We start from the raw sequence: 15824 nt of genomic DNA, 5'->3' as shown, positions 1-15824 counted from the left end.
ATAAAAAAAAGGAAAGAAGAAAATCAAATTAACAGTATCCCAGAAGAAAAGGAAGGCCTCACCTCCAATGAAGAGGAAATTAAGACAATCATTAAAATTTATTTTGCCCAATTATATGGCAACAAATATGGCAATCTAGGTGATTCGGGTGAATATTTACAAAAATATAAATTACCTAGATTAACAGAAGAAGAAATAGAATTCTTAAATAATCCCATATCAGAAAAAGAAATTGAACAAGCCATCAAAGAACTTCCTAAGAAAAAATCACCAGGGCCTAATGGATTCACATATGAATTCTATCAGGCATTCAAAGAACAACTAATCTCAATATTATACAAACTATTTGACATAATAAGCAAAGAGGGAGTTCTACCAAATTCCTTTTATGACACAAATATGGTACTGATTCCAAAGTCAGGCAGGTCAAAAACGGAGAAAAAAAACTAAAGACCAATCTCCTTAATGAACATAGATGCAAAAATCTTAAATAGAATACTAGCAAAAAGACTCCAGCAAGTGATCAGAAAGGTTATTCACTATGATCAGGTAGGATTTATACCAGGAATGCAAGGATGGTTCAATATCAGGAAAAACATCCACATAATTAACCATATCAACAAGCAAACCAACAAAAATCACATGATTATCTCAATATATGCAGAAAAAGCCTTTGACAAAATATAACACTCATTCCTATTAAAAACACTAGAAAGTATAGGAATAGAAGGGTCTTTCCTAAAAATAATAAATAGTATCTATCTAAAACCATCAGCCAAAATAATCTGCAATGGGGATAAACTAGAAACTTTCCCAATAAGATCAGGAGTGAAACAAGGATAGCCATTATCATCCTTTATTATTTAACATTGCACTAGAAACACTAGCAGTAGCAATTAGAGAAGAAAAAGAAATTGAAGGTATTAAATTGGCAACGAAGTGACCACACTATTACTCTTTGCAGATGATATGATGGTCTACTTAAAGAATCCTAGAGAATCAACTAGAAATCTAGTTGAAATAATCAACAATCTTTAGCAAAGTTGCAGGATACAAAATAAAGCCACATAAGTCATCAGCATTTCTATATAGTCCCAACATATCACAGCAGCAAGAATTAGAAAGAGAAATTCCATTTAAAATCACCCTAGACAATATAAAATACTTGGGAATCTATCTACCCAAACCTATTTACTTACTTAGTGCCATAGCCATCGAACTACCAAAAATCTTTTTTACTGAATTAGAAAAAACCATAACAAAGTTCATTTGGAAGAACAAAAGGTCAAGGATATCCAGGGAAATAATGGAAAAAAAATGTGAAGGAAGGTGGCTTAGCATACCAAACCCAAACATCCCAGCTTTTGGAACAAAAATCCACTACTTAATAAAAACTGCTGGGAAAATTAGAAGACAATATGGGAGAGATTAGGTTTAGATCAACATCTCACACCCTACACCAAGATAAACTCAAAATGGGTAAATGACTTGAACATAAAGAAGGAAACTATAGGTAAATTAAGTGAAAACAGAATAGTATGCATGTTAGATCTTTGGGAAAGGAAAGATTTTAAAACCAAGCAAGAGTTAGAAAAAAATCACAAAATGTAAAATAAATAATTTTGATTACATCAAATTAAAAAGTTTTTGTACAAACAAAACCAATGCAACCAAAACTAGAAGGGAAGTAACAAACTGGGAAATAATCTTCATAACAAAAACCTCTGACAAAGGTCTACTTACTCAAATTTACAAAGAGCTAAATCAATTGTATAAAAAATCAAGCCATTCTCCAATTGATAAATGGGCAAGGGACATGAATAGGCAATTTTCAGGTAAAGAAATCAAAACTATTAATAAGCACATGAAAAAGTGTTCTAAATCTCTTATAATCAGTGATGCAAATAAAAACAAATCTGAGGTAACACCTCACACCTAGCAGATTGGCTAACATGACAGTCACGGAAAGTAATGAATACTGGAGGGGATGTGGCAAAATTGGGACATTAATGCACTGCTAGTGGAATTGTGAATTGATCCAACCATTCTGGAGGGCAATTTGCAATTATGCCCAAAGGGCGATAAAAGACTGTCTGCCCTTTGATCCAGCCATAGCACTGCTGGGTTTGTAACCCAAAGAGATAAGAAGGGAAAATACATATACATGAAAATTCATAGCTGCGCTCTTTGTGGTAGCAAAAAATTGGAGAATAAGGGGATGCCCTTCAATTGGAGAATGGCTGAACAAATTGTGCTATATGTTGTGCTCAAAGGAATAATGAATTGGAGGAATTCCATGGGGACTGGAACAACCTCCAGGAAGTGATGCAGAGCGAAAGGAGCAGAACCAGGAGAACATTGTACACAGAGACTGATATACTGCGGTACAATTGAATGTAATGGACTTCTCCATTACTGACAGTGCAGTGATCCTGAGCAATTCTGAGGGATTTACGAGAAAGAACACTATCCACATTCAGAGGAAACACTGTGGGCGTAGAAACACAAAAGAAAAACAACTGCTTAATGACATGGGTCGAAGGGGATATGACTGGGGATGGAGACTCTAAATGATCATCCTAGTGCAAACATCAAAAACATGGAAATGGGTTCTGATCAAGGACACATGTAAACCCAGTGGAATTGTATGTGGGCTACGGAAAGGGTGGGGGTAGAGGAGGGAGGGAGAGAACATGATTCTTGTAACCAAGGAATAATGTTCTAAATTGACTAAATCAAATTTTAAAAATTAAAAAAAAAAAAAAAGAATCACATCAAGTATAAGTATCACCTCTTATATGAAGCCTTTCCAGATTCGCCTAGTTGCTAATTCACTCCCTCCCAAAATCACTTCATATTTATTTTATATATGTTTTGTATATATATTTTATATACACGTGTTATCTCCCTCATTAGAATGTGGGCTCCTTGAGAGTCTAGACCATTTCATTTTTGAGTCTGTATTCCCACATCCTAGCATTAAACCCTTAAAACATTCATACTGATTGATTGAATTATGGAAAATCCCATTGTTGTTCCCCAAAATGGATTTTTACCAATAAGGATATTGCCATATAGATTAGAGAAGTAGATAATTCACATGCAATTACAGAGAATGGAAATGAAAGGGGGAAAAAAGTATGTGAAGAAACTAAAACACACACAAAAAAAGATGAGTAATTGGAAAATGAGCTACGTACCAGTCGAGCAGCCAGGAGTACCAAACTGAGATGTATCCAGAAACTTTCGAGGTGTTGGCAGGTTTGTGATGTCAATCAGAGGAACTGGGGAAGCATCTTTCATGAGAGAGCTACAAGGAATAGAAAGAGGCAGACTTCAGCACTGGCTTCAACATTATCCCATGTCCTGCGGTGGACTGCTATTCCAGCATGCTACGGTCTAGCTCTTACTCTTTCCTCATCTGTTACTACTGTTCTTTGCATGAGGCATTCTTCCTAACTAGTGTATCACACACTTCTCCTTTCAAAAGAGGAATGACCAAAAGGCACCCCTTAACCACGTAGCTTAAGTCAGTGTTGACTCTATAGTCATCCTATTCTCCTATTCACAAACCTTTATTTTGGAAATATCTGAATTTTTACTTTTCGAGGGAGGTACAGTGGATAAGGCACTAGACCTAGAGACAGGAAGATCTTAATTGGCTGAGTGACCCTAAGCAAGTCACTTAACCTCTACCTGACTCAGTTTCCTCAACTATAAGATGGGGATAATAATAGCATACACATCCAGGGGCTTTTGGGGGGATCAAATGAGATAACATTCATCAAGAATTTAGCACAGTGCTTGGAACATAGTAATTTCTTAATTTATGCTTGTCTCGGTCCTTCCTGTCCTTGGTAGTCAGGAGTTGTGCTGGAGGATTACGTCAAGCATCCCTCATATAAACACGGCTTTATGAGCCACAAAGAATTGCATTTATATACATTAGTCAAAAGAGACAATCCAGATAATTTGTTTATTTTATAACAAATAAGGGTTTAAAAAAAGGACTTTCTGAAAATTTGGTTTAGGAGGAATAAAAATTTCCAAGAAAAGCAATGGGGAAAGGAACTTAATTTTGTAAATGTAATTTATTTAATAGAGTAATGTCCAACTTTCCCTTTTTCTCTACAATGAGGGTACTGGCACTAGAAAGGATCATTATTGTGAACTTCCCTTAAGTCAATACAATCATGCAGATGAAATGGATGTGCCCTAATTGTGTGCCCTACACATTTTTGTTGGCAGCTAACATTTTGCTCATCATACTAAACCCTAGATCATTAGAAATCTCTTCATTGAAAGAGACTGGGCTAAATAACTATCAACCTCAGGAAAATAAAGGAAGTAAAAAAGAAAATAAACTACCCAAATAATGGCTGCTGTTGTTCAATAATTCCAATCGTGTTTAACCTCATGATCCCATTTGGTTTTCTTGGCAAGATATTGGAGTGCTTTGCCATTTTCTTCTCCAGTTCATTTGACAGATGAGGAAAGTGAGGCAAACAGGGTTAAGTAATTTGCCCAGTGTCACCCACCTACTAAATGTCCAAGACCAGATTTGAACTCAGGAAAAGGAATCTTGCTGGCTTCAGAGCCAGCATTCTATCCACTGTGCCACCTAGCTACCTCAAACTATGATGCCTACCTGAAAAAGAAGACTGCTCAATTAATCTATCAATATAATTAAATGCCACTACAGACATGCATTACAAGGGAGTCCAGAATTGACAGAAGAAAATAATAGATCATTTTTAAGAAAATGCAGTGTTTTCCATGATCCAAAACCACTCACTGCTGAAAAAGTCCATTTAATGTTAATGAATAGTAACAAATTCCCAGCTATGTATCTGTGAATCATAGCATACTTAAGGTCTTGGAAAAAGTAAAATGGCAAATAGCTCCATAAATAATTGAAAAATGCCCAGTGGCTACAAGTGGGCTGAAATGTTATCAGTGACAACGTGTAGACGTAAGTCATTCTTTTTTTTTTCCTTTTAAACATTATTTTATTTGGTCATTTTCAAACATTATTCATTGGGAAAAAAAGATCATTTTCTTTTCCTCCCCCCACCTCCCGCCACCCCTCCCATAGCCAATGCATGATTCCACTCGTATCACATGTGTCCTTGATCTGAACCCATTTCCATGTTTTTGGTATTTGCATTATAGTGTTCATTTAGAGTCTCTCCTCAGTCATATCCCCTCAACCCCTATAGTCTAGCAGTTGCCTTTCCTCGGTGTTTTTACTCCCAGTTTGTCCTCTGCTTGTGGATAGTGTTTTTTAGATCCCTGCAGATTGTTCAGGGACATTGCATTGACACTAATGGAGAAGTCCATCACCTTCGATTGTACCACAATGTATCAGTCTCTGTGTACAATGTTCTGGTTCTGCTCCTTTCACTCTGCATCACTTCCTGGAGGTTGTTCCAGTCTCCATGGAATTCCTCCACTTTATTATTCCTTTTAGCACAATAGTATTCCATCACCAACATATAACACAATTTGTTCAGCCATTCCCCAATGGAAGGGCATCCCCTCATTTTCCAATTTTTTGCCACCACAAAGAGCACTGCTGTGAATATTCTTGTACAAGTATAAGTTATTCTTAAGGATATGAATAACCTGAAAAGAAGGTAGGCCAGCTATGTATCTGAAACGATATTCAGCAAATCAATGACCAAAGTTCTTCGATGGAAATCTAAAATATGTTTTAAAAATTTTAAACTAAAAAAGGGAAGACTTCAATGTGTTACCTAGCTCTTCTACAACTGATGTGTTGAAAAACATGAACAATGATCTCTCAAGATGAGATAGTTCATAAGGTTACAATTTGGATCAGACAATCAAGAGTCTACTTTTTGTCAAGTGCTTTAAAAAAGAAGGCCTTCAAGACATAAAAGATTTATCCAATAGCAAGATTCTGATCACTCTCTTGGAAGCCCAGGGACAGCTATCTATTAGCTCTGAAGTCAGGCCTTACAAAGCCAAGTAAAACAGAATTGTTCATCCTTTCCTTATCTCTCATCTCTAATTTCAAGCTCTCTTCTTTTGCTTTCCTCTCATCTCTGCTCTTCTTTTATTTCTTTCTTCTCCAGTTTTCCTTGTCATTCCTCATTATTTTTGTAAAGCATAAGCTCTTTAAAAGGCTACTATGAGAAATTTGCATTGTGGCACCTACTAATAAAGTTCTAGTAGTTCATTGGAAATCAAAGGAAATTTTAATATTTAAAGATGAATTCCCCCCCACAAATAAATATCTAAATAAATGATGCTCTGGTTCCCATGTTTATCAATACCAACAGTGGTCTCTTTACTCACCTGGAAGTCTATACTCTAGGTGCCTAAGATGAAAATTCCTATGAATATTTGCTGAAGCAATGAATCCGGGGAGGAAAGAAAAGATGAGAAATTCCCAAGAGTGTATGAATGATACAGAAGGGCCAAAAGGTACCTACTTAGGAAATCTGAGCCCAGAAAGCTTGCTCAGGGCTGTTTCAGGGCCAAAATGGATCACCTGGTACACTTCTTGTCTGATACTCTGAGCTCTTGGAGTTCATATTAAACCAACTGTCAATCACATAGAACTGGCCAAAGTTCCCATGGAAACTCATTACCAGCTATATCATGAGACAGAGATTGGCCTGAGGCCAGGGATTGTGTATACCAACATTCTTCCCCAGAAAGGCCATAAAGATATGGCAGTATAGTCTTTAGAGAGGCATAATCTGCTGTGACCTGAGACAACAGAGAACCTCTTCTGCCTATGTCAGTTTACTGGTGACAAAAAATACCAGCATGGGGTTGGAAGATTTTATAGAACTTCAACAAATATACAAGGGTCCCTGCAGGAAGTTTTTCTTCCATCAATAATGTCCAGAATTCTAGCAACCCACAACCAAGAGATAAGATAGAAAGCTTCTTTCTGGGAGAAACTCTGAAGTATTTTTTCCTACTCTTTTCTAAAGATATGGACCTCATCAGCTTTGACCAATATTTATTTTAATGCATAGGCTCATCATCTTCCCATCTGTGCCGCAGCTTAGCAGACATCCAGGAGAAGCAGACCCTAGGGAGGGAGTATAACTCCTCCTGGTCAGGGGGCTTCTCCCAAGTGAGCAGAGCTTAGAAACAGCACAATTTTCAGGCCTTTCTGGAGGACCAAATGTGGGAACACCTTTATCTACTTTGGAGAAATCAGCCAGATGAAATTAAATTCAGGGCTGAAATAGTAGGAGTGAGAGTAGTAATGGTGGGAGGGAAGTTGTAGTGGGAGGCCAGTGCAGAGAGACCACCAGGGCCTGAGCCACCTTGTTCCATTTTCCTTAAGAGGTTGATTCCGGGGTTGTACACACTAGCTTTAGGGGTTTCTATTCTTTCCTCTCAGATCTTAAGATTCGGCTAGAATAAGAAAGAATAAGTTAGCAATGTCCAGTTCTAGAATAAAGCTGCAGTACTAACTTAGAGGTGGAATAAGCAAGAAGTCACTTCACACTCATGAGATGGTTGCACTATGCTCAAAAGTGATTCCAGGCACTCTGATCTCACTTCACCAAGACACAACGATGTGGTCATTTGAAAAGGGGAAAGTACTTAAGAAACATTTCCAGTATGATTATTCAGAAATCAATGTAAATGTATCTGAAGGACACAGGGTTCCTCAAAGAAAGTTAAGTATGGATATTGCTGCTGGTTTGCTATGTAATTTTATAGCTGTGTGTTTTTTAACATGTTAAGACTCAATATGAAAGAAAATGTAAAATTGCTCATAATTTTTTTAATTTTATAGTATTTTATTTGATCATTTCCATGCATTATTCATTAAAAACAAAGATCATTTTCTTTTCCTCCCTCCCACCCCCCCGTAGCCGATGCGTGATTCCACTGGGTATCACATGTGTTTTTGATTCGAACACATTGCCATGTTGTTGATATTTGCATTAGAGTGTTCGTTTAGAGTCTCTCCTCTGTCATGTCCCCTCAACCGCTGTAGTCAGGCTGTTGCTTTTCCTCGGTGTTTTTACTCCCTCAGTTTGTCCTCTGCTTGTGGATAGTGTTTTTTAGATCCCTGCAGATTGTTCTGGGACATTGCATTGCCACTAATGGAGAAGTCCATTACCTTCGATTGTACCACAACGTATCAGTCTCTGTGTACAATGTTCTCCTGGTTCTGCTCCTCTCGCTCTGCATCACTTCCTGGAGGTTGTTCCAGTCTCCATGGAATTCCTCTACTTTATTATTCCTTTGAGCACAATAGTGTTCCATCACCAAATATACCACAATTTGTTCAGCCATTCCCCAATTGATGGGCATCCCCTCATTTTCCAATTTTTGGCCACCACAAAGAGCGCAGCTATGAATATTTTTGTACAAGTCTTTTTGTCCATTATCTCTTTGGGGTACAAACCCAGCAGTGCTATGGCTGGATCAAAGGGCAGACATTCTTTTATCGCCCTTTGGGCATAGTTCCAAATTGCCCTCCAGAATGGCTGGATCAGTTCACAACTCCACCAGCAATGAATTAATGTCCCTACTTTGCCACATCCCCTCCAGCATTCATTACTTTCCATAACTGTCATGTTAGCAAAATCTGCTAAGTGTGAAGTGATACCTCAGAGTTGTTTTGATTTGCATCTCTCTGATTATAAGAGATTTAGAACACTTCTTCATGTGCTTATTAATAGTTCTGATTTCTTTATCTGAAAACTGCCTATCCATGTCCCTTGCCCATTTATCAATTGGGGAATGGCTTGATTTTTTGTACAATTGATTTAGCTCTTTATAAATTTGAGTAATAATTTTAAACAATTAAATGTTAGTATTCCAAAAATTTGCAAAATAAAGAAATTTAATATAAAGTCTTACTGATAATGATAAGCATATGAAATCTTGCTGAAATAATTCTTTTAATTCTTATGGAATATCTCAAATAAAATATTAGTAATAATTTAATAATTGCAGTTTATAATTTTATAGTTTTGATAACTATAGGTAAAATGAAATTTTATAATTATATCATGTGAATTTTAATCTGAAGCTTTGAGGGGAACAAAAGTCATCATTGTAGTTGTTATAAGCACTTAAAAATAATTCTAAAAGATTATATGAAGTTTATTAAATTTCCTTGGGAATTACGATAGAACTTTTTGTTGTCATTGCAAAAAACTTTGGGAACCACTATTTTAAGGTAACAAAACAAATACAACTACTAATATTCAAAATATTGACAACAGTCCAAAAAAAAAAGATTAAATTAAATATTGAGCATACACTAAAATAGCAGAGAGGAGGATAATACATAAGATTTTCACCAATAATGGCAAACAACTATAAAAAAGTTTTGATGACTAAAGGGGAAATTATCAGTTACACAGAACATTCAGTTATGTGGATCACATTACCAGATGACACCAGTAAATCTGCATTGTACACAGGCACATATATATGTATATATATATATGTGTGTGTGTGTGTATGGATATATACATGGATATGGGCATATATATTACATATATATTATATATGATGTATACATACATACACAGAAATATGACACTTATTTTTTAAACATTAGCACTTCCATTCATTTGAGTCCTCTCTCCACAGGCGGATTGCAAACTTTTCAATGAATTGACCAACTGTCTTCATGTGTAGCTACAGCCAAAAATTGTATCAGGGGATGATGAAACTTGTGGTAATAAGCTTCATCCAGCTTAGTTTGGCTGATCCTCATAAGGCCTGAATCAAAGGCTTTTCCAGCTTAATGAGGTCTACCAGAGCTTGCGCTCCTCAAGAACTCAGGGCACCCTCCGTGGTCCAATGAAGTATCACAGTACATTGTCAGCGTAGGATATATTGTGCAGATCTATTGATAGATTCATAGATGTGTATCCATATTGATATCATGATCATCTATGGCTTATATCCAAATATATCAAAAACACATGTAATATATAATATAGATGTAATAATGTTTTCATACCCAAAAAGTCAAGTTAAAATCAACAGATATTTCAATCATAAACATAAGCAACGATTTAGTTATAGGGAGGATAAAGAATATCTATCATAGCTTTAAAGCAATATGACCCAAAGACATTACTACAAGTGCCAGGATGGGGAAAGCGAATTTGCTTTAAAACTATCTTCATGTACTCATATCACTCTCTCTCCTTTTCTCTGAAAAATTTTCCCATAGGCTTCAATTTTCTCCTCTGTGAACACTGACCCAAAGGCAAGTAGTTCTCTATAGGATTTTCTAATTGGTAGCTTTGTTTTAAAAAGTTCAGGAGAAAAATCCCCATCCATGTCCCTGTTACTCAGGAAGCACAACAATGAACTGTCCCACAGAGGGCACTGAGGCTACCAAAGAATTTCACTGAATATACTGTGCCTCAGTTTCCATCTGGGCTTAACAGTACAAAAATACCTCTCATGTCCATACCTCATAAGGAAAGTTAGCAATGGATAAATTAATATTCACAAAGAGATTTTTAATCTCTCACAGAAAAGATGCCAGAGCATTTAAAACAAGACACATTATATTACTGCTTTATCTGGGGGTAGGAGGATTCTGATTATCAGAAGTGCTCTAAGCATTCCATTTTGCAATGATTATTGATTGGCTATGGTTATTTTTAAGCACATTCTACTTCATGTCTAAATTAAATTCTTATTAAACTAACTTAAGATACAAAAACCACTTTCTGGAATGGTAATATCATAATTTTTAGCCAACAAGGGATTAAGAACTCAGTCAGCATTGCTCTAACTAGAAAGATTTTTTAACATTATAGACATTCTGCCTGAATGCGGTTTGTTGGATGTAACTGCAAAGATAACCAAAGACACACGTGAAAAGAAGGAATGTATTGTAGCAAATTAAAACACAAACCCAAATTTCAAGACTTTCTGGCTATCAGCAATGTAAATAGCTGCTACTGCCAGGGGTCTAATTTTAAGGAATTTTGATTCAATGATTCTAGGTCATAACCACAGATGTGTGCCGTATTAAAGAGGTTTATAACCCTTCATAGCTTATCAAAAGTGTTTTTCTTTTATCAGAAAAATTAATTTCTGTAAGTCACTAAATAGGCCCATCGGTGCAGAAAAAATTACAGCTTGTTTGGGAGTGGAGGAAGGCAGGTGGTTATTGTTACATAGAAAAGCAATGGGAGCATGCCCTTAGGTAGAAATCTTTTTTTTTTTTAATTTAAACCCTTACCTTCTGTCTTGGAATCAATACTGGGTATTGGTTCCAAGGCAGAAGCATGGTAAGGGCTAGGCAATGGGGGTCAAGTGACTTGCCCAGGGTCACACAGCTGGGAAGTGTCTGAGGCCATATTAGAACCCAGGACCTCCCATCTCTAGGCTTGGCTCTCAATTCACTGAGCTACCCAGCTGCCCCCCTTAGGTATAAATCTTAACACTTATTTATTTTAGTAAAGCGAAGAAAATAATGATGGGGGAAAAAAACAAAAAAACAACAAAAAGCCTTGAATTAGGTAACCTAAAGCAGAACAGGCCCAGCATACCACTACATAGTTAGGCCTGAGCAAAAGTTTTAGAAGAGTCTAAAAGTATGGGAGGAGGATCAGATGAGGAGAAAGAGAAGACCAGTCTACTGGTCCTTTGGATCACTTCCTCTCTCCTCACCTGTATACAGATGACTGAAATCTATAGTGATCCCTGGTTACTATGTCTTGAAACTTCATCTCTCTAGGAAACGTCCCCTTATCCTCAATTGATAATAATTATCCCTTCCTTTAAATCTCACAAAGCACTTTTTTAACACCTCTTTTTCATGTAAGAATTATTTTATATTATAGTTATTTGTATATTCATCATGTGAGGCAGCTAGGTAGAAGCATTGTGGATACAGTGCTGGACCTGAAATTAGGAAGATTCATCTACCTGAGTTCAAATCTAACCTCAGACTAGCCGTGTGACCCTGGGCAAGTCACTTAATTTTGCTTGCCTCAGTTTCCTCATCTGTAAAATGATTTGGAGAAGGAAATGACAAACCATTCCAGTATCTGCAAATAAAAAACCAAATGGGGTCATGAAGAGTCAGGCACAACTACAAACAACTGAAGGAAAAGAACAGATATATGTTATGTACTAGAGTGTAAGTTCTAAGATAAAAAGGAAATTATATTTATTTAAGTTTTAAACTTTTCTTTCAACACTAACATAGTTCTCTACTCATAACAAACATTTTTAAAATATTTGTTTTTGATAATCAGTCAACAAGTGATTATTAAATGCTCTCTAGGTGCCAAGTCCTGTGGAAAGTAGTGAGAATACAAGTACAGTGAAAAGGAAAGTCCTTGCCCTCAAGTTACATTTTCACTGAGGAAGACAATAGCAAAAGGAAGTTGAAAGGGAGAAGGGAGGGAAGGTACCCAGCTTGGAATTCTGGAGCTCAGTCTGCTGAGAAATGAAGAGGTGGCTGGCCTGGGCACCCTCCCTAAGTGGAAGAGTCATCCAATCAGAGGAAGGGGATGTTATATAGTGGCTGAGTGAATTACAGAGCTGAAGTGATCTTCCAAGATGGAAAGGTATGTAGAAAGAAAAGATCTGGGTTGCCACAATGAGTTAAGGATAAAAGCAGAGGATTTGATAAGAATGACCAGAATGAGAGACAAACAAGCAAGAAAAGTAGATGACAAGAAGAACAAAGATCAAAATAAAAGGTAGGAGGGAAGAAACCAGACTTAGTACCTGGAGAATAGATTCAACACAGAGGTAAAGTATAGAATCTTTAATCTGGAGAGATCATTTGGAATACAGGTTCAGAATACAGGGGGTTTAAATGGGGGGAGATGGGAGAGAACTACACTGACTTCTTTCTATAGGAAGTCAAGTCAGATCTAGGATTGACGGAAGATTTTGAGGGCTCACCCACCAAAGATCCTCTATAGAGAGAATGAGCCACAGCAAGAGGAAATGTGACTTAGGGATAAGGTAAACTCTCTGCTGGGTACAAAATAAATTTTCTGAAATGATGCAATTCCTAACATTCACCTCTTAAATACCATTATGGTAAAGCCAAAATGAGAGGAAGGTGTATTCTTCAGATTATCCCTAAACTATTTCTAAAAAGAAAAGTTTCCTAAAGCTGATATGTTATCCTAAGGCAGCCAACATTTGAGGCTTCCTTATACATAACCCTGTATTTCCTAATTAGGTAGCCTATCCTGGGAATACCCTGGAAAGCTGGGACCCAACTGTCTTGTTCCTCTATTTCCCACACAAGTCCCTTTTTCAAATAAAAAAGAAGTGTCTATGAATTTTTAATCTTGACCATCTTTCCTACTGGCCTTAGACTACTCATTAAAATCTAGTTATAAATGTAGACCGTGGTAAGGCAGATCCGTACACATATAGTAAGAGTCTACATAAATACTGGGGGACAATTGTTGCTTAGCTATGGAAGCAAGGCAGCGAAAGGAAATCAGGGCATAAAGGAAAAGCCAAAAGAAGCACAAATCCTTGTAGAAAACAGAATGTTCCACAGAACCCCGAGGTGTGTTATTAGGTTTTGAAGGAACCATTTTGAAACTAACCTCATTCTTCCTTTTTCTTTATTCCGCTGGCCAACACGGCTAGTTGATTTGATGTAGAGGTGCCGGTGCAACTCATCTATGAGAACCAAATGTAGGTTCATCTTCTTGCTGTGAAGCTCCAGTCTCAGGTCACTCAGCCCCTCTACCTGAAGGAGAGGGCCCTCTAAAGAATCTACCGCTGACACCTAGAAAAGGAAAGGGAAACCACAATTACAAGCACGCCATTTTTCAATATCATGAAGGAATAGGAAAAATACCTCCCCAAAAAGTAATTTGTGAAGAGTCCATTTGAAATAATTCTGAGGTTTCTCCTCACATCCTTAAGACAGGCAAAGTTAACCAAAAAAAAAGGAAAATTACAAATGCCAGAGGGGCTGACAGGAAATAGGCACCTTAATGCACAGCTCTTGTTAGAGCTATGAATTAGGCCAGCAATTCTCAAAAGCAATTCACAACTATCAAGTCAAAAAAAGTCAAAACAGCAAACATTTATAAAGCACTTACTAAATGCCAGACACTACGCTAAGCTCTAAGGATTAAAAGAAATGCAGACAACTACAAACATACAAGATATATACAGGACAGATTGTAAGCAACCTCAGCGGAGAGAGGGTAGCACTGATGAAGCCTGAGAAAGGCCTTTTGCAGAAGAGAGAATCTGAGAGGAGCCTTGAAATGATCCATGAGGCAGAGCATCCCAGGCATGGGGATTGCCAAGGAAAAGGATGGAGCTGGTCACTATCTGCATTCCCTGCTTTCTCCTTATTCTTTCATCCCCTACCCCTGCGCAGTGCTCTCTGGGGAATACTATCTACCTGTGTTCCCACAGATTTGGAATATATTGCAGATTAAATCATGTCTTCACTATCTACACCCCAGCTACTCTAAAAGACAAAATAATAATCAACATAGCTCAAATGGTAAATGGCCCTTTCTTACTGGATTTATGAAGATGTTTACTTCTGTCTAAATTTGGTTTGCTTTTGTCTATTCTCAAGCCATTTTGCTTCCCTTTCATGCCATTAACTAGAATTGGAGTCCTCTGACCCATGAGAAGGGTGGGAAGATTTGGCCTTCCTCTCTGCCTCAACTCTCTCCCATCTCCAGCCTACCTTCTCCACAGCCGACAGATTAATGCTCCTAACACATACATCTGACCATGCCACTGCCTAATTCAAAAAGCTGTAGTAGGGTAAAGTACAAACTCCTCTGGTTCTCATTGAAAACCCTTTGTGTTTTGACTGGAGCCTCCATTTCTAGGTTCTCCTACATATTACTTCTCTTCACATGTCGTACTCCACAAACTGCCCCCCATCCTCGGCCCTTCTATCTAGCAGTCCCTCTCTGGGCACTCCTTTCTCAGTTCCCATCCTGGGCTCGCTGGCTTCCTTCAAAGCTCAATCCAAGTGCTGCCTCTTGTGACTCAAACCCTGTCCCAAATTAACTTGTGTTTGTTGTGTATACGTTTTGTATTTCTTTATATGGTGCATATTGCTCTCCTCCTCCCCACAGAACAGCTCAGTTGCTGGTACTTTCTCATCTTTGTATCCCCAAGTTCTACCACACTGTGTGGACAGCAAGTTAATAAACGCTCACCAAGTGAGGGGAAAAAAAAAAAGGAAAAGGACAGAGTTGGGAGATGGAATGTTTCATGCAAAGAACAACAAAAAGGCAGATGTTACGGACATAAAGTATGAAGAAGGAAGCCAAGTAAGGAAAGATGGAAGAGGGAGGCTCCTTACAGGCAGGTTTGCCCAGATCTCCCTGTCATCTCTCCTCCCATTCTGCATGATGTTCCTCCCTATTTCTCTTCCTGTAGTTTCTATGGCTCCCGAAAGCCATTGCTGCTAAACCCTTTTTCTACAGAAACTATGTACAAAAAATTACTAAACTATACATACCTGTTAATCTAAAAATACCACTATTTGACTTACATCCTCAAAGAAATCAAGAAAAATGAGACAGGCCCAAATGTACAAAAATATTCATAACAGCTCTTTTTATAGTGTCAAAGAACTGGAAACTAAAAGGTTCTCTTTCTATGGGTGAAAGGCTGAACAAAATTACAGTATATAAATGCAATAGAATGGTATTTTAACATGAGGTATTGTGAAAGGGATAATTTCAGAGACCTGTGGCAAGATTTGTATCAACTGATAAATAAAGTAAACAGAATCAAGGGAATAATGAAGAAAATGACGACAGGATGGTAAAGATAAATGGCTTTCAAAGATCTGTGAAGGAGCAAGTTAGGTG

The 15824-nt window shown here is 37.4% G+C and overlaps 1 protein-coding gene across 1 annotated transcript in view; it reads right to left on the bottom strand.

The window, feature by feature from the left end:
- EXOC4 (exocyst complex component 4) overlaps window positions 1–15824 on the bottom strand; it is a 940142-nt gene that overhangs the window by 840302 nt on the left and 84016 nt on the right. The window contains exons 4-5 of the mRNA XM_001367316.5: window positions 13569–13753; window positions 3201–3310 (exon numbers count right to left, since the gene is read on the bottom strand). Of these exons, the coding sequence (XP_001367353.2) occupies window positions 3201–3310; window positions 13569–13753 (295 nt within the window). The remainder of the gene's footprint in view (window positions 1–3200; window positions 3311–13568; window positions 13754–15824) is intronic.

The sequence above is a fragment of the Monodelphis domestica genome, chromosome 5, assembly GCF_027887165.1.
Source record: "Monodelphis domestica isolate mMonDom1 chromosome 5, mMonDom1.pri, whole genome shotgun sequence".
Taxonomy (NCBI): Eukaryota; Metazoa; Chordata; class Mammalia; order Didelphimorphia; family Didelphidae; genus Monodelphis; species Monodelphis domestica.
This window is presented reverse-complemented; position numbering and strand designations above follow the sequence as displayed.